This window comes from Bombyx mori, chromosome 17 (genome assembly GCF_030269925.1).
Source record: "Bombyx mori chromosome 17, ASM3026992v2".
Classification (NCBI taxonomy): Eukaryota; Metazoa; Arthropoda; class Insecta; order Lepidoptera; family Bombycidae; genus Bombyx; species Bombyx mori.
Genome location: NC_085123.1, coordinates 10,985,763 through 11,005,610, shown reverse-complemented (window position 1 = coordinate 11,005,610; position 19,848 = coordinate 10,985,763). Strand labels below are relative to the sequence as shown.

Below are 19,848 nucleotides of genomic sequence, written 5' to 3'. Positions count from 1 at the left end.
ATATCTTAGAGCACAATGATTCCCTACTCGGACGATCATTTCCCTGTAACCTGGATCTTTCAGTATGACAATGACCCTAAACACATGGCCAATAGCGTCAAATGTTCTCATTCGCATCTAGCGATGCTACGGTGTTCGAATCCCGCAGGCGGGCACCAATTTTTCTCATGAAATACGTACATATGAAATGTTCACGATTGACTCCCACGGTGAAGGAATAACATCGTGTAATAAAATGCAGTAAAATACAGTATTATAAATACAGTAATGATAGATAATAAATTGGTATAAAAAACACGTCCTTACGGATCCATCAGATCCAATAACCTTTGCATTAGACGCCTTCAGCTCTAACATTAGGAGCAGGCTTAGGAACTCCGGTAACCGTACTCGTCGAACTCGACAAAGACGTCGTGCAACCTAATCCATGCATCAGCCCGCTGAGTTTCTCACCGGATCTTCTCAGCGGGTCGCGATTCCGATCCGGTAGTAGGTAGATTCACTCGCGAAGCAGTTGCTCTTGAGTTGTTAGGTCTCCTTCGGAGGCGCTCGGGTAGTTGTTAGCAAATCCCACCCCTCCTGGCTTAGCCTTTGCTCGCCCACCTGTCCTGGTGAAACTGAAAAGGCCTTCGGGCCACCAGTAAACTTTCAATCATAAAAAAATGGTATAAAAAATATCAGCGTAAAGAGTAGGCGAAATTCACGGCACCCTTGGTGTTTGTTTTTCTTTTACAATAATCGAAGATAGATGTGCGATTTACGGCACGGTCCTTATTAAATTGGTAATAAGGTTGTAGATTCCGCTCCGTCACAGTCCACTTTGTATTATAATTTCTATGTCCGACTGAATTTAGTTGATCCTTTAAACTGGAAATAAGCAGGACTCGTGCTTGCCAAAAACAGATGCTACTTACAGAGCGTGAAAGTTGAAATATGCTTATTGAAATGAATTTATTTTTATTGAGCTTGCTACGAATATATAAACTCTTCGGAATTAGTCGGACACTCTTGCCAGAGTGGTTGTCGTTGCACTGACGATGTCCATGTAGATGCATTCGTTAGGTCTTTAATGTTGTTGATTGCCTTCCTGGCGATCCGATTGCCAATTGAATTATCGATGGTTTTATTTGTATTAAGAAAAAAACGGTAGTTTCAATTCTAATTAACTTTTTCCTTTTTTTTTTTTTAATCCTACCTATTCTGATAGCTTTGAGAGGCTATTTTAGCTTCGCCCTAACATGTAAGTGAGCTCACAGGGCTCAAACCGGTGTGTTGGTAACACTGGCCCTAGCAAGAGCAGTGCTTCCCAGAATCTACCACCGGAACGGAAATGCGACCCACTGAGAAGATCCGGCGAGAAACTCAGTGGGCTGTGTCTGTGGGCTTATTCGCTCGTCGAGCCCTTTGTCGCAAGCGACGGGTTCGACGAGGACGGTGATCGGCTTTTTTCGTAAAAATGTTTTACCACTATCGAGACTGTACTACAGTATTATTTTTAAATTTGCAGTCATTTCAAAATTATTTAACAAATTAAGCACTTATTTTCTGAATGCTGCTATAATTGCTCGCGATTTAACGAGATTAACATCTATTAAGCAAGTTGACTCGTTTAACAGAATTTGAATTGATTAATGACTCTATTTAAACGAAGCTAAACGTTGTGAAATTCAATACGATACATTGTTTTTTTATCAGAGCAGATACGTAAATCAACTAATTGTTTTTGAAGGAATATTTGGTGGATCACTATATCAAATCTATATCTATACTAGCTGATCCGGCAAACATTGTTTTGCCATAAGTATATAAGATTTCTAGGGAATTTCTAGTGTAGAAAAAAAAGTAACTTATTGTAAGTGTGTAAGGATGTGGTAAATGAATGAAAGAGGCATGTAGCGCTGTGAATGATTAAGGAGTATAAAAAGAACAAAACCTCATTCAACCACAGACCTAGGTAATGCTTCATTATAACAAAAAAAGTCCAAAAATAAAAATAAATGTTAGGGGTGGACAACCCTTATCACTTAGGGGTATGAAAAATAGATAGTAGCCGATTCTCAGACCTACTTACTGAACATGAATATAAAATTTCATAAAAATCGGTCAAACCGTTTCAGAGGAGTATGGTAACTAACATTGTGACATGAGAATTTTATGTATAAAATTAATATATAAATCTTCAGTGGTTTTACGGATGTTCCGTTATAACTACTGAAACATGCATCCGATTGACTTGAAACTTGGTATCCATGTAGAAAAAAATGTACTTAATGGATAGGCTAATATTTATATTACCTATATAACTCCCTATAATAATGAGAATAAATAATAATGTTAATTTTAAATGCCCAGCGAAGCGGGTGAGAACGGCTAGTTACATATAAATAAGAACATTTTAATTTGAAATGTAGTGAAAAGAGTATGTACCGAATATAAAAAAATTTAAATACAAAGAAAGACGAAAAATAAGCCGGTACATTGAAGAAGAACGGCCGTTTTCTATTTTCTTGATGTCGTAAAATAAAGTAAACGCAATAATAAAAGTGAAATGTAACGTAAAATTCTAAACTATAAATCCCGAAATCGATTTCAGTATTTCCAGTCGGCACACAAAACTACTTGGTCTTTATTTAAATATGTAGAGTTATAAAATATTCAGTATGGTGGTGATCGGACTTAGGAAACCAATTACTAGTAGACGACCTTTCGACGCCCACTAAATTCGAACGGACATTCGTTACCTATTCATTTTAAATTGATTGTCGAAACAATTATTATCGCTTCATTATACGCAATATTATATAATCGAAGTAGACTTTTATTTAGAACAGCAAAATGATATTTCACCACTTTATTTTAACTGTTAAATTTGTATATTGTATATTTTTTATTGGTGGTAGGACCTCTTGTTAGTCCGCACGGGTAGAAACCACCACCCTGCCTATTTCTGCAGTGAAGCAGTAATGCGTTTCGGTTTGAAGGGTAGGGCCGCCGTTGTAACTATACTGAGATCTCAGAACTTATATCTCAAGGTGGGTGGTGCATTTACGTTGTAGATGTCCATGGGCTCCAGTAACCACTTAACACCAGGTGGGCCAGCTAGTCCACCCATCTAAGCAATACAAAATAAAAATAAAATATTTCCACGACGTTCTTGTCTATAGCCAAATTTTCACGTGACACTTCTTTACGTGAATCTAAAAATCGAATGAGACCAATTTAAATAATTATGGTACCTATTTTACATGTACAAACGTTCAAACAGGTAAATGTATGTATATTAAATGAAGTCGGGTCTGCAATCAGTTGCGAGGTAAGCAGACCGGGGCGGACATTCGTGCCACAACAATCTCGCCCTTTACTTCGGATTGGTCTTAAATATTTAAAACGCTTAAATGGATTTCATTGTTAATCTAACTTTATTGTATCCAAATTGTAAAATAGCTAATCAGAACTAACGTTGTTCTAATGTCAACAATGTTACTTAACCGACAATGCTTAAGCTAATGATAATGATTTTTCATATTCAACAGAACAAAAGGAAGGCGGAACGCAGCTCAAACTCATAATAGACTATCCAAACGGAGTTCAAGCACTCTTTAAACCAATGAGGTGAGTAAAATGTTTATTACATTTAAATACAATAGTTAAAATTAGTTTTAATAACAATCGCACTGGAATCTTTAATTTTTCACAATACATATATTGAAATTATCAACGGACATTACATTGCTAATGTTCTACCGACTGCTTCTGAATGACCTTATTATCCTATTAGTCAGCCTTTCGCATTTTCTCCGAACAGTCTTATCGTTTTATCGTGTTTTCAAATCATTACGTGTTACTTGAGTGTTTTTATCGTACAGAAGTTAGTTGAAGTGTACTTTGTAGTGGTCGTATGTTCTTAAAGGAGTTGTGGAAACAAGTCTGTCACCTTGTTGGCGTGTTGTGCGTCTATTCAGGAAACTTCCAGAACGTTCTTTCACACGATCGGCTTAGCGGCTTCAACAACTACTGCTCGAGTACTTCGCTAAGTTCTGTCGTACCATTGTTAAAGTTGATTGTACTGTATTCGCCCCTACAAAATTCCATATGGAAAATTTCCTTGTAAAATTTTCTAGCTTTATAAGAAATTATTATACTATTATTCATTACTTTAAAATACTATACTTTTCAAGCGATATAGCAAATACAATAATTCTCAAAAGGAACAAGAAAACAATCAAAACCCCAATAATACCTTTACAACGTGGTGTTAGACCTTCGGGTGAAATTTACATAGCGACAAAGAAGACAGAAGCTCCAAAAATTCACTCGTGGGAATACCTGGAAAGAAAACCTCCCATAGGACCTGTATCGAGTGTCAGACGTCTTAGCACTCCGTTTTTATTTTAAGCGTATTGTATTCGTGTGAAATAAAGGAAGCAATAAACATACACTGGAAACTAGGTGTCATGATGTCTTTGAATAAATATGACGTATTGTATGTAGGTAATAATAAAAAGGAAGATCAGATTGTTTGCTGTAATTTATATGTTATTTGTAGATGAATTAATCATCACATACATACATAGTTATGACAGGAAATTAAATACGTAACGTAATTTTACATTTCTTGCAATGTGGAATAATAGTAACAGTCGCGAAAGATAATTTAATTCGCTAGACTGTATAGCAATCCCTGTGAAATTATGTACCCTAGAGGTTATCCCGACGACACACCAAGGGGCCTCGTGCATCTCACCCGATCCACTAGGGGAACATAAATTGCACGAAAGTCGATAGTCATCCTTCTACAAGTCTAGTTTTATCACTACATGCAAGTTAACGTTATTGGGCCACCTTCTGTAAATCTTCCGCAAAGAAATTTCGTATTTTCAATCGCAATTCTTTAATGTGACCAATCTATAAATATCTTTGTATGTTCAGTTGGTTTAATGAACAACAATTCAAATCGTCTAGCTTTGTAACCTTTTAAACTGTCTCAGTTCCTTCTACCGTGGACAATAAATCGGTAGATAGTCGATGCACTATTTTACTGGGATTGCCTCTATCTAGCTAAATTCACATTTTAAAGTCACCCCAATCGGTCTTTTGCTGGATCTCCATTAAACTTTCGATCACTCAAATAAATGAACAAGTATTGGTTCGTTTGAGACAATAATTCAATTAAGTCGTTTAACGTTTTTCAAAATGATAAATTCGAAGGGACAACCGGTACCTTATCTCCCGGGACTCGATATTTGATATTTCTCTTTAATGGATTTATAACTCGATTTCAATTTACGCCATGAATAAGTAGCTGTCAGATACTGGCCGGAATAATGTTTAATTTATAAATTCCTGCATTCTTTGTTTTTGGATGTATTCCATGTTTAGTCTTTGAAAAAAAATTCACTATTATTAAAAAATACAAATTGATTTATAAATCGAAAACGTTGTTATTACACATTATGAAAATATTATCTAATCGTAATTCGATAAAGTTGAAAGATTTGGGATTAAAATAATAGATCTGATTTGATATCTGTTATTAATAATAATTAAAGATTTAATCTAGGGTATAACAGCGCACAGAAGCAAGTGGGAATCGTGTCTTATCAATGCATCGTTCATTGAAACGCTTCATAAAAGATATTATCTATATCACGAAAGGTACTTAATATCTGAAGAACTTTGAAAAAAAAATTGCGCAAAATCAGATGATACATATATATATGTGTGTGTGGTGTGTGTGTGTGTGTGTGTGTGTGTGTGTGTGTGTGTGTGTGTGTGTGTGTGTGTGTGTGTGTGTGTGTGCGTGTGTGTGTGGGTGTGGGTGTATTTGTTTGTATATATATTGTTTTGTATCTTGTAATATGTATATATTATTATATGTAATGTTTACTGTATGCACTAGGTTTGTGTTCCTAATTCTTCTTTCCTTTTGCGGGCCTACTGGAAGAGATTTCAACATGAAATAAGTAGTGCCCTTGTACGTATCTCTGTATCCTTATTGTCGTGTTTTTTCTAACAGCTGTATGTACAAAATATATTAAATAAATAAATAAAATAAATGATTAAAAGTTATTCTCCTCTCACACAGTTACATATGGAGGTGTGAGAGGTCATTCGGCTTAAGCGACATTTTTGAAACTTTACAGGAGAGCCATTTAAAGATTAATATTTAGAAAAAATTGCCTACAAAAACTTCTTCAACTATTTGAACTTAATTTAAATTAAAAACATCAAGCTGTTGACTCTAATACCAAATAAATCGGACCTTTAATTACGAAGATAAATGTCGCCTTTCGACCCTCGATATTCTTTTAAAATCTCTCAATGGATTTTGTGATTATCCACATCAAGCAGTAGTCTATTGACTGTAAGTAAAAAAATGCAACTGCGGCAGTTTGTGGAGAATCGCAACTATGTGTGTTTTGACACGAAAAGTTAGACGAGCGAACTAACCCATAGACACAGCCGACTGAATTTGTAGCAGGATCTTCTCAGTGGGTTGCGATTCCGATCCGGTGGTAGACTCTGCGAAGCACTGCTCTTGATAGGGCCGGTGCTAGCAAATTCACTCAGTTTGAGCCTGCGAGCTCACCTACCCGTCCCGGCGTAGCTGAAATAGCCCCTTAGGCTCACCACCCCCACCCACCTCAAATACCATCATGGTTGCGGATGACAAAGGTCTGATTTAGCAAAATTCATAGTTTGGTACCGCGTCCATAATTATCGTCTACAATGTATTTTTTTAACTAACTACGTTTAAAATTAGTTCCGCAAAAAAAAATTAATATAATGTAAAAAATAATGAAGATCATATGACTAAATCATTGACGTGGGCTTCTGAGGCTCGCGACAACCTATGAAAATAATTAACTATACCTATGCTAAATAGAGGAAGTTTTAACAAATTCAATTTTCGACGGTTCAAAATTTATTGTTTTTTCGGCTGTGCTTTGGAACCGTTCCCGACCTCGAAATGGTTTCAAGTAATCCAAAGAAAACGCAAACAAAAAAAAAACCATTCATTTACTTGAAGTAAGCCGAAGTGCTTGTCATTTCAGTAGGATTATTTTCCGTAGGCGCGTTTCATTCAATTATCTCTCGAACAAAATATTTTAGCGTTACGATGTTGATCCTACCTACCGCTACTTTTATCGTTTCAAAAACGGTACCTACCGTAAAGGATGAAGAACGGCTGTGTTAGTTGAAGACGTCCAATAAATGAATTTAAAGATGTGCACATTCATCAAGAATAATGCGGTTATAACTACTGTTAGTATTTTTAGAAGAGAATACGCATTAAATAATAGTAAATTTTTTGAAGCCCTAATCACAATTGAGGCCGTCAGCGCCAAAAGTGGCCTAGCCCACAATTTTTCATATTCGTGCTTATATATTGCAATTTATTTAAAACATAATAAATTTTGATGCAAAACGGGCCTATCCCTAGTTTCGCCCGTAGATAACAGATGTCTTTGTAAATGTTTTTCCTACGAAGCAGTGTAACAGTAAATTCCAACCTCATTATCTCCATACTAACTATGATAAGCTTAGGCCACTTTTGCGCTGACTGCCTCAATTATTCTCAATTGTAATCTATATATATAAAAATGAATTGCTGTTCTTTAGTCTCGCTAAAACTCGAGAACGGCTGGACCGATTTGGGTAATTTTGGAAGTCCAGAGAAGGTTTAAAAGGTACATAAATATGAAAATTCTCGGAATTAAATAAAAATAACAATTTTATTTTTCCTTTGATGTGTCTCCCGTCGGACGGATTCCTTTTGTTTATTTTAAGTTTATTTTATACAAACGTTTAGTTCTTTTATTTATCGATTGAGGTACTACAAAGTCTGCCGGGTCAGCTAGTTTTGAACAAACTTAAATCTGATTTTACGAATCTCACGATTTTTTACGATCTCATCTCACAGTGGTAATGTTAATTACACAATGTCACCGTTTTATTTACCTGTTCTTGTTTAATAATAGATTCGCCCGTGATGTCCAGACGTTGCCGAACCACTTCTATTTCTCGGATTACGAACGGCACAATGCTGAAATAGCAGCTTTTCATCTCGACAGGTGAGAATATGAACTGAATTTGAATTTAATTTAAATTAATAATGTCGTCGAGCAGAATTTGTTTCACATTTGTAATTTAAAGATGTAGTGGCTGTGGTATTAAATATTAAATAATAGATGCACGTTTTGTTATTTAAAAACCAGACCAGGCCAGACCAGCACATGTCACACTTGAGGTTGAGGGGAAGGTAATAGTTGCTAATGGAGATCAGAAGTGCAATAGGCTCAACAAAGCCACTGCCCAACACACTGATTAGTAATGGTAGTCAGTTAAAGTTAAAAGATAAGTTGAAAATCACTTAATAGACAAAGAGTTCGTGGACATACAATCACAAAAAGGTCATCAGATAATAAAATGTGAGTCAAGCTTCCACAAAAACTGCAACAATCAACTATAAATAAAACTTGTCATGTCAATAATTATTAGTATTTCCTTAGAGCCCTTTCGGATGTTGTTATTCTTAGAATCCAAGTAATCATAATCATTGAAATTACCACATTACAATTTGGTAACAGTTAACGAACTAAAGTACTCTCTAGGATACTCGGCTTCCGGCGGGCAATGCCGGTCGTGGGCCGCGTACTCAACATGACCACCGAGATCTATGACGTCACCGAAGGGGACATACTCAAGACATTTTTCGTGTCCCCTGCGAACAACTTCTGCTTCCACGGCAAGTGCTCGTACTACTGCGACACGGGACACGCAATATGCGGCAACCCTGACATGTTGGAGGGAAGCTTCGCCGCTTTTTTGCCGTCTTCTGATGTTGCTGAGAGGAAGGTGAGTTTTCATTGTTACGTGTTCGTTTATAGTATTATAATCGAAAATACGGCTTTCCGACCCTGCTCTTTCGTACTTATAATGCCGTATAAGTTGCGCTTCCATTAATTATTCTAGTCTATCATTGTAACATCTTTAATAGTCATAAGCTTAAAAAAACCGCAAGAGTTTCTTCAATTAGCATTGGAAATCTGCGTTCTACGACCAACATTCTATTTCTTGATGTATTGTAGTAATTGAAGAATTGTTTACTCGACCTGCAAACAAAATATGGAATGTTTCCGAGTACTATTGAAAACCACGTCCAACCCAATAGTACTCTCCCACTATGCAGATCGGTAATCACAAATGCGTAGACAAACAATAAATCTATTGACTATGATATTAAATATAATGAAAATACCAATGTATGATATTGAAATGAATTAAAAAATACAGGTTTGGCGTCATCCATGGAGGCGTTCATATCATAAGCGCAGGAAAGCGCAATGGGAGCTGCAGTCCGATTACTGTGATACGGTAAGTTATTTTTCTCCACCTATTCGCTGGTAGCCTAAGAGACTATTTCAGCTACGTCCGGACGGGTGGGTGAGCTCGCGGGCTCAACTTGAGAGAATTTGCTAACACTAACCCTGGCAAGAGCAGTGCTTCAATTCGGTATTGAACAAAAAAAGGGGAAAGTCTGTGCACTTGTTGAATAGTTAAACTATTAATAGTAAATAAAGTTCGAAATTGCACCGAAGCAATTTTCATATTGTATCTCATTTTACACGTTATTTTAGAGTTATACATTAAGACGCAAAGGCGCTGGTCTTTGAAATCGTTATCTATAATATATTAATACGTGAAGCAAAAATGTTGTACACTTTTTTACGAAAATTGCGCGGACGGTGGAATATGAAATTTCCCACATTTATAGAGAATATAGAGATTTTTTTTTAAAATTATGCACATAAAAGTACATTACATTTAAAAAAAATACATTAAACACACTACCGTGTATTTGACACAACACAATACCACATCATTAGGTATATACTCTTTGTTTATTGTCAAACCTCTGTTATTGTTTAAAAAAAGTCTGTGGTCAAATTGAGAATAAATTGATATTGTTTGTCTTTAATATTATTTGTCTATAGTGTAGTCTTGGCGAAATCTGTGATTATAGAAGTATAATACTCGTATAAGTATAATATCTTTGACAATAGAACTGAGGGAGTTCATTATAGAGTCCCTTCTTTATTTCGCCGTAATGTCGTGTTTTATGTAATTAACACCACAGTTGAAACAATAGAAATTTTATTGTTGTAGCAGTATAAATAATTCTAAGATATTATATTATATTATTTTTTTTTTTTTTTTTTTTTTTTTATTGCCCTTGTAGGCAGACGAGCATACGGCCCACCTGATGGTGAGTGGTTACCGTCGCCCATGGACTTCAGCAATGCCAGGGGCAGAGCCAAGCCGCTGCCTACCGTTTAATACTCTCCACAAGCCTCGTTTGAAGAAGGACATGTCATAGCGCTCGGGAAACACCGTGGAGGGGAGCTCATTCCATAGCCGGATGGTACGTGGCAAAAAAGACCTCTGGAAACGCACTGTGGATGACCGCAGTGGCTCCAGGTAGTATGGATGAACTCTACTCCGGTGGCGGGCGGTGCGATGGTAAAAACGAGATGCCGGTATCATCTCGAACAATTCCTCAGAGCACTCCCCATGGAACATACGGTACAAAATGCAGAGGGAACCGAAGTCCCTCCGCAGACCCAGAGGCTCCAAACGATCCGTGAGAATGGGATTATCGACAATCCGAACGGCCCTCCTCTGTATGGAGTCAAATGGAAGAAGCTGGTATTTGGGAGCCCCGGCCCAGAGATGGGAGCAGTACTCCACGCGAGGCCGGACTTGTGCTTTATAAAGCAAAAGCCTTTGTCCAGGCGTGAAGTACCGCTTCGCTCTGTTGAGGACTCCCAGCATTTTGGACGCCAACTTGGCTTTGCCTTCCAGATGACTCCGAAACTGGACATCGCTCGAAATCTCGACCCCAAGTATCCCAATACTCTCGGAAGGTTGCAGGGATACTCCTTGGAATTGCGGCGCCATGACAAAGGGGTCCTTCTTCGCAGTGAACGCGCAAACTTGTGTCTTTATCGGGTTGAATTGAACCAAGTTCAATTCACCCCATTCGGAGACTCGCCTCAGAGAGTTCTCCACTTCAGACACAAGTTTAGATCGTCTCTCTTGCACCGCGCTCCGAGAGAGACTCTGATGGCCGATATATCGCGCATCCCCCGTGCTGTCATCCGCATAGCAATGCATGCCATCAATAGACAGCATGTCATTGATATACAGGATGAAAAGCGTGGGGGAGAGCACCGAACCTTGTGGAACGCCAGCGTTAATGGTCATGGTATCAGAGCAGTCACCGTCTACAACGACCATGATGCTCCGCCCATCCAAAAAGCTAGCGATCCACTTGCAGAGACCCTCGGGGATTCCGTAAGATGGTAGCTTCGACAGAAGTGCCCTATGCCAGACCCTGTCGAAGGCCTTCGCGATATCAAGGCTCACAGCAAGAGCCTCGCCCTTGCTCTCCAAGGCTTCAGCCCACCTGTGAGTAAGGTATACGAGAAGATCGCCAGCTGAGCGACCGTGACGGAAACCGTACTGTCGGTCACTGATCAGCTGGCGATCTTCAAGATACTTCAGGAGTTGTATATTTATTATTCGCTCCATCACCTTGGAAAGCAAGGAAGTTATCGCGATAGGCCTATAGCTCGATGGGTCCGACCGGTCACCCTTCTTGGGGATAGGGTGGACGTGGGCGGTCTTCCATGAAGACGGAACCCTGTTAGCGCAATAAGAGAGGCGATACAGACGCGTTAGCGCAGGCGTCAGCTCAGGGGCGCACGTTTTCAGAACCACTGCGGGGATGCCGTCTGGCCCACTCGACTTATGGACGTCCAGGAGTCGGAGTTCCCGCCTGACTGCACACTGTGTAAAGCAGATCTCCGGCAGGGAACTATCACACCGGGGGATGTTCGGTGGTGTGGCACCCCCGTCGTCCACGGTCGAGTTCGAGGCGAAGAGTTTGACCAGAAGGTCAGCCTTCTCTTTCGCACTATGGGCCAGACTGTCATCGGACTTTCGCAGTGGTGGGAGACTAGACCTGCAAAAGTTTCCTTCTGCGGCTTTGGCGAGCGACCAAAAAGCACGGCTCCCAGAGGGATAGCTCTTTAGTCGCTCGCCAACTCTAGCAACGTGCTCCGACTTCGCCTTGGCAATAGCCTTCTTGTAGGACCTGGAAGCGGCGTTATATTTCCGCCTTTCCTCTGAGATGTTAGGGTCCTGACGTCTCCTGGCATTATCCCATGCCACGTATGCGGACCGCTTGAGGTGTGCAGCATCCCTGCTGGCATTGTTATACCAGGGTCTGCTGCGACCCCCAACGGGCACTTCAGAGGAGGGAATAAACAATTCCATCCCCTGGAGCACCACGTCTTTAAGACGGTCCGCACAGACGTCAGGATCAGCAGAGGAAAAGCAGAACCGCCCCCATGGGTAGGATGCGTAAAATTCACGCAATCCATCCCAATCTGCTGACAAATACTGCCAAACTCTTCGATACCTGGTCGTCGTTCGACGACTAGGACGAGAGAGTGGTGTGGCAGCACGGATAAGGCAGTGATCAGACGATCCAAGCGGAGCGTCGACCACTACACTGTATCCGGCTGGATCGGTGGTCAGCAGAAGGTCCAACAGAGAAGGCTCGTGCCCCTCAATATCTGGGACACGGGTGGGCTGTGTCACCAGCTGGGAGAGGCCGTAGGCCAGGGCGAAATCGTAAGCAGCCCGACCCGGTAGGTCAGTGGTTCTGGACCCCAACCACTCTTGGTGGTGAGCGTTAAAATCTCCAAGAACCACCACCTCCGCAGATGGGTACTGCTCAAGCACGCGGCTAGTCCCCTCTTGCACATGCTCTATCAGAGCTGAACCTGCATCACTGCTCTGGGACCTGTACAGGCACGCGTAGACTCGGGTACAACCCCCATGGTCTACGCGCAGCCACAAGAGGGACAGGTCCCGTTGTTCGAGGCCTCGTAGACGGCGACAACAGACATCAGCCCGGACGAATACACACACCCCGGCTTTACGCAGGAAGTTGTGCTCCAATACGTAGCCGGGGTATTCAAGGTACGAAGTATCATCCGGAGCAGATATCTGCGTCTCCGTCAGAAAAAGGAGGGCAGGCTGCGCCGTCTCAAGATGGTGGTGTACGGCGTCGAGGTTGCTGTGTAGGCCCCTTACATTGCTGAAATCCACATTAAATGTGGAATGGGGCATCGCCGACAAAACCCTTTTCCTTTTTTGTACTGTCATGTTTGATTTTTTTTTGTTTGGAGAGTGGGAATGGGTGGGGTAGGAAGTTCGAAGCGAAATCATGACGATACCTGAATAAAGCGCGGAACACAGTACGTGCTCGACCACGGGTTGCGTGAGAGACTGACGCAGGGCATGGAAGGGCCCCCAGTCCACCCTGCGTGCGATCGCCGGGATCCACTCCGGTCTCCGACTCCGGCACGACGACCGCACGGCAGGATTTTACACCGGTTGGCGGGACAGCTTCCCGGGGCGGAGTTTAGTAGAGACACCCGGGTTCAGGTCCCCAACTGACCGGCGGGCGGCGGCGAACACCGTTTCACTGGGTCTCCCTATACCCCCGTCAAACAATCACGTCCCGCGAGCTCGCACGCACGTCTGCTCCGCATGTTCCAGGCATCATCAAGATTCACCCCGAACAAGGAAGAGGAAAGGGAAGGAATAAAACTGGCTCTCCAACCCACACGCCGGAACACAGCTAGGCTATTTGGCGGCGGACTCTAGTTGGAGGGTGGTCGCCAGCCAGTCGGACAAGTCCTACCACCGATTATGTGTTCGGCTCCCGTTTTGCACCACCCAGGGGTCACTTGTAGGGAATCGCGGGTTAAACCTACGGAAGCGGGAAGCAATCAACCCCTATATATGATATTAGTTATTAAACACATTATAAATTAATTTTTACGTTTTAAATTTTCGGCGGTAAAAAGGTCCCGTGACACAGACTATATTCTTTTCCCCCCTCTCGTGCGTTCCGGCTTACGCATCATATAAAGGTGCCACAGAACCATAATAATGTTCAAGCTTATAATATCAATTAACTATAATCAAATTTCGACTACTGGGGCACCACTAGTCTAAGTAAATGGCCGTTGATTTTCTTTAGTATCCAGACTGATGGCATGAAATATAATATATAATGCGAAACCTAATTTAGTGATGTGGTTGTTTAGGTACGGACTACTCCGCCCTACGACTCTGGACGCCGACTACTCGATCTTATGGACATGTCTATATTTGATTTCCTTACTGGGAATATGGACCGACATCACTACGAAACATTCAAGTAAGATTTCATTCATGAAATACAATACAATACAATTAATTACTGAGAATCATTGAATATAATATTCTTTTAAAGTTCGTTTATTTGATCAGAGGGAATTTAAAATTTAAATACGGCATGTTCATATTGTTTATCAGTTTTGCATTTCGTTACATTTGAGCAAATTTTTCAAATTCATCTTATAGCGGTTTTTTTTTTAATATAAATATTTATGGCGTACAGAATGTTCGGGAACGAGACGTTTACGCTGCACTTAGATCAAGGCAGGGCGTTTGGGAAGGCGTTCCACGATGAACTCAGTATTCTAGCACCTCTACTGCAATGCTGCGTCGTCAGGCACACCACGCTCGCCACCTTATTAAAGTTCGTATTCTATATTTGAATCAACGTACTCAAATTACTGGTGGTAGGACCTTTACTGGTGGTAGGACCTCTTGTGAGTCCACGCGGGTCGGTACCTGCCTATTTCTGCCGTGAAGCAGTAATGCGTTTCGTTTTGAAGAGTGGGGCAGCCGTTGTAACTATACCGAGATCTTAGAACTTATATCTCAAGGTGGGTGGCGCATTTACGTTGTAGATGTCCATGGGCTCCAGTAACCACTTAACACCGGGTGGGCTGTGAGCTTTATAACATACACAATTTTCTATTGGTTTGGTGCAAAATAAAACGTACTACCGGTACTTTGTATATCTATATTACAAGCTTACAGTATATATATATTTTTTTTTTGATAAATAATTTAATGGCATCTTCTGGCTCAAGCGTAGCCACACCACAAACAATGCCTTTACAGTTTGGTGTAAATTAACTGCCAAATGTAATGTAATCGCGAACAGTGTTTACGTTACGACATAAAATATGAAACACCACAGAACTATTAATAGTAACAGTTGCAGTTGTTATCACAAGGACTTCATCACAGATATCGTAAATATTTAACATATCGAAACAATTTAATTGAATACAAAATAAAAATTTGAGGTTACTTAAGATTTATCCAATTTGCCGTGTTTAGCTTACAAAATGTATATAATGTATTAACATGAGAATATTTATTAGGTAAATTATCCGTGATTTCAAAAAGTAAAATGAGTATAATAATTACTTTTACGGGTTAATATCGTGTTGTTTTTTTGTCATATTATTTCCGACGATCTGAATATTTTTTACAGTTTTCATCGTCACGGACGACACGACTAATACAAGTGACGACCAAATTAAAATTTCAGATTCGTCAATGGCGTACCTCTATCAGGCACTCTACGCGAATCAATGAAGATAGATCCCGTGTCGCCTATACTCTGGGAGCCACACCTCCAAGCCTTAGACAGAAGGGTTGTAATAGTTCTCGACGCGATCCGTAAATGCGTCGAGAAGGCCAACAATCCGCTCCAAAACGAAATAAACGACTTCGTATGACCGCTAGAACTGTATGCTTAGTGCGAGCTTCTTAACGTTCTCGACAGCGTAAAAGTTAAGCCAATTTTGTATGCAGTTGGAACAGCGCCCCTAGCGGCAAACGTACGCAAACGATCCCACTCCATACAAATATCAGCTAACTTTTACGCTGTCGAGAACGTTAAAAAACTCGCACTAAGCACACTGTTGTGTAGTCGAAGTGAAACTTACGCTTATGTGATACGGCAAGGGGCGTTGCAATCAGTGAAAACGATTGGCTAGCCGTGTTTAGCTTACAAAATGTATATAATGTATTAACATGAGAATATTTATTAGGTAAATTATCCGTGATTTCAAAAAGTAAAATGAGTATAATAATTACTTTTACGGGTTAATATCGTGTTGTTTTTTTGTCATATTATTTCCGACGATCTGAATATTTTTTACAGTTTTCATCGTCACGGACGACACGACTAATACAAGTGACGACCAAATTAAAATTTCAGATTCGTCAATGGCGTACCTCTATCAGGCACTCTACGCGAATCAATGAAGATAGATCCCGTGTCGCCTATACTCTGGGAGCCACACCTCCAAGCCTTAGACAGAAGGGTTGTAATAGTTCTCGACGCGATCCGTAAATGCGTCGAGAAGGCCAACAATCCGCTCCAAAACGAAATAAACGACTTCGTATGACCGCTAGAACTGTATGCTTAGTGCGAGCTTCTTAACGTTCTCGACAGCGTAAAAGTTAAGCCAATTTTGTATGCAGTTGGAACAGCGCCCCTAGCGGCAAACGTACGCAAACGATCCCACTCCATACAAATATCAGCTAACTTTTACGCTGTCGAGAACGTTAAAAAACTCGCACTAAGCACACTGTTGTGTAGTCGAAGTGAAACTTACGCTTATGTGATACGGCAAGGGGCGTTGCAATCAGTGAAAACGATTGGCTAGTCTAACTCTCTTATATGTGACTTAAAGTGACTTAAAAGAAATCTAAGACTAATCTAAAAAAAAAAAAACTACAAAGTGTCTTTGGTCCCGCTCATAGACTTAAGGTTTCGTGCCAAAGATTGTCCAAATGTAAATGTGTTATACCAGAATAATTAAGAGCCATTCCATTTATGAATGCCTGTTAGCCATTTAGTAGCCAAATTGTACGGATGAAACATTTTATAAGGAGAAATAGAAAAATAAACAGGTTTTGTTAAATTGTTTAAAATAAAAAACGGCATCTTGTATTTTTGTAATATATGTTAGTGTGTTAGTGTTTGTGTGTTTTCTGAATATTTTGAAAGTTAAACGAGTTCTTTAAATATAAGAGGCGATAATGATAATCGTGCAAACATGCTGTACATACTTAATGCAATTTTTTTTAAGTTTTAAGTTCAGATTAATTCATCTTAAACATAATATATACTTATATATAATTGCTTGTACAATGTTACCATAGCTTTTCAGCTCAAGAAAGCACATATCTTTATTAAGCAGTTACTTGCTGTATGTGATAATGTTTTCAGACGCGATGTCTGAACGTAATTTTGTAAGTGAATATAATCTCTGAGGCTAGCTAGCGTATATCAATGCAAATTACATCAAGCATAATCGTTATGTAGTTCCATAAATAATCTAAGGATATTTTTAGTAAACTAAAAAACTTTTTATAGATGTACAAATTCATCTAAAAGTAATTTCGGCTTATCCCTGGATGATAAACAATTTCATAAAATCAAGATTAAGAAGAAGAAAAAAAAACACTTTATTATTTCGCTTTGCTATTAATTTGATTAGTTTTCGGATGATTTGAATCTGTTTAGTGTTTTTCAATTATATTTATTGTAGTTTTAGTTATTAAATATGACTATTAAATAAAATGTAGAACCTTAAAATTATAATGAATTTGGAGTACGGTGTCCTGATGTATTAAATGTTCTGTATTATTTTTAGGAATAATGTTTGGAGAATTTATTAAATTAATTTTGCCAGCCCTATGATTATTACGAGGTTAATTTTTCGAACAGTTGTGAATATTGTACGTAATTCGCGCGGGAGTACACTTTCTCGTATTCAAGAGACTTGTATGAATCCATGTAAAAAGGCCTACATAAATGATTTGTACAAGATTTTAATACGTTCGTGTCGGTTGTAAGGGGCTTTCAAAAGCTTAAGACAAGTTCCGTTTATGGGATTTTTTTTTACAACTTTTATTGACTTTGAAGGTAAACAAGCATTCGGATTACCTCAAGGCGGGCGGCCACGGATGATCATGAACTTCAGCATAGCTAAGCGTATAATGAAATCCTATGAATAGTTAAGACTCCTTTGCAGAAGGGAATATCATAGCATAGCATAGCACAGTGTAGCTTTATTAGAGATCAGCCGATTTGAGTGGCGTGTTCTTATTTGAAAGGTTCACTAAGTATGAACTCGCTATATTTATTCCTAGATCGCGATTTTGTTGTGCCCTGCGTATTACTGATCTCCGCGAACGGCAGTAGATTTTTATCATTTCGATTGCATGACCTTTTGTCTGTTGGACTCATAAAAAACATTATGTCGTTGTCAAACCAAAATCTGCTATGTGCACTTTTTGAGATTTTTACTTTTTGACCTTTTCGTATAGTTCATAGCCCTATCCGCCGTATAAAAAAAAACTGTTATGTGTCTATAGCTTTAATATTTATCCATAGCTTTCATTTGATATAGTTCTTAAAAATTCTACTTCATATAAAATTTTATACGAAAATGTTTTTACTCGTTAATTCAAAATAGAGTTTTTGCACATAACAGATTTTGATTTGATACCGACGATTCGCTGTTTATTTCAATTTAAAATATTGTCATTTAAATTGTCAACTGTCCCTCTCACTTGTGTTGAGTGTGAAAAAGAGGGGAAGCGTTAAACTAATTTTGTATTATCTATAGCATAATTTTGTATAGACTATAGACAGTAGATGTCTTTATAAGGCTGCGCAATGAAAAAAAAAACTGTGGGAAAAAGAGTCGACTTGCCAAAGACGTACCTAAAATGTTAAAGTGTAAGAATGAAATTTTTGATTATGTTATAATATATTGTGTATCGCGATGACTGTTTGTGTGTTTCTGTTGACTGTTTGTAAATTAAAAAGTTAAATGATTATTAAATGATTTGTGTTTTATTGAAATTTTCAAATGAAAAGTGATATGCGTTTATTAAACTATTCATAAATACTCAACGATGAATAAAAAAATCAGAGCGCGTATACAATAAAACTTTTGGGTCAACTTCATCCGTGAACTTCATTCATTGAACATCGCACGGAGACGCTTCTGCAAATTCGAACCCACGACAATTTATATTTTTTTGTGTGCCACATTTGCAATTTCAAAAAAAAAAAATCAAAAATAATAGAGATAAAAATCATCAAATTTTGTAGGTACTATTATGTTAGAAATAAATTTTTTAGAAAACATTGCCTTCAATCGTAGGAGATATTAATTTGCATATTTATATGTCAAGAAGTCACCAAGTGTGTGCTAATTATAGAAAGTTTTTATGAAGTAACATTAAACATAAAGTAACTTAAAGCATTTAGAATGTTTTGGTATGGACGCCGTTGTGTATTCTGCCTACTTAAGAGTTAAGACTAATGGAAGTAGGTGGCGAGTAAAACTCAAAAAATAATTCTGGTAATAGTCTGGTGGTAGGACCTCTTGTAAGTCCACACGGGTAGGTACCACCACCCTGCCTATTTCTGCCGTGAAGCAGTAATGCGTTTCGGTTTGAAGGGTGGGGCAGCCGTTGTAACTATATCTCAAGGTGGGTGGCGCATTTACGTCGTAGATATCTATGGGCTCCAGTAACCACTTAACACTAGGTGGGCTGTGAGCTAGTCCACCCATCTAAGCAATAAAAAAAATTTACCTAAATATTGAAGTTAAAAGTGTAAACTATTTACTACGGATATATTTCAGGAAACACGTGACTGTGTTGTTTTCAGAAATAACAAAAGACGGTATCATACGTGACCACCAGCTGATAATGTAAGTGTATATGAAACAAAATATAATTTCCCATGTTTTTTTTTTGATTTTTTTTATTTATTGATTAGATGAGTGGACGAGCTCACAGCCCACCTGGTGTTAAGTGGTTACTGGAGCCCAT

General features: G+C 39.1%; 1 protein-coding gene across 2 annotated transcripts in view; it reads left to right on the top strand.

Annotated features, from left to right (window-relative positions):
* The window catches only part of LOC101743856 (extracellular serine/threonine protein CG31145), a 122,092-nt gene extending 103,244 nt beyond the window's left edge, over positions 1–18,848 (top strand). For both annotated transcript variants that reach the window (XM_038016694.2, XM_004932460.5), the window contains 7 exons: positions 3,534–3,612; positions 7,983–8,075; positions 8,616–8,859; positions 9,298–9,378; positions 14,190–14,302; positions 14,525–14,665; positions 15,533–18,848. In XM_038016694.2, the coding sequence (XP_037872622.1) occupies positions 3,534–3,612; positions 7,983–8,075; positions 8,616–8,859; positions 9,298–9,378; positions 14,190–14,302; positions 14,525–14,665; positions 15,533–15,722 (941 nt within the window). In that variant the 3' untranslated portion in view covers positions 15,723–18,848. The remainder of the gene's footprint in view (positions 1–3,533; positions 3,613–7,982; positions 8,076–8,615; positions 8,860–9,297; positions 9,379–14,189; positions 14,303–14,524; positions 14,666–15,532) is intronic.
* The last annotated feature ends 1,000 nt before the right edge of the window (positions 18,849–19,848 follow it).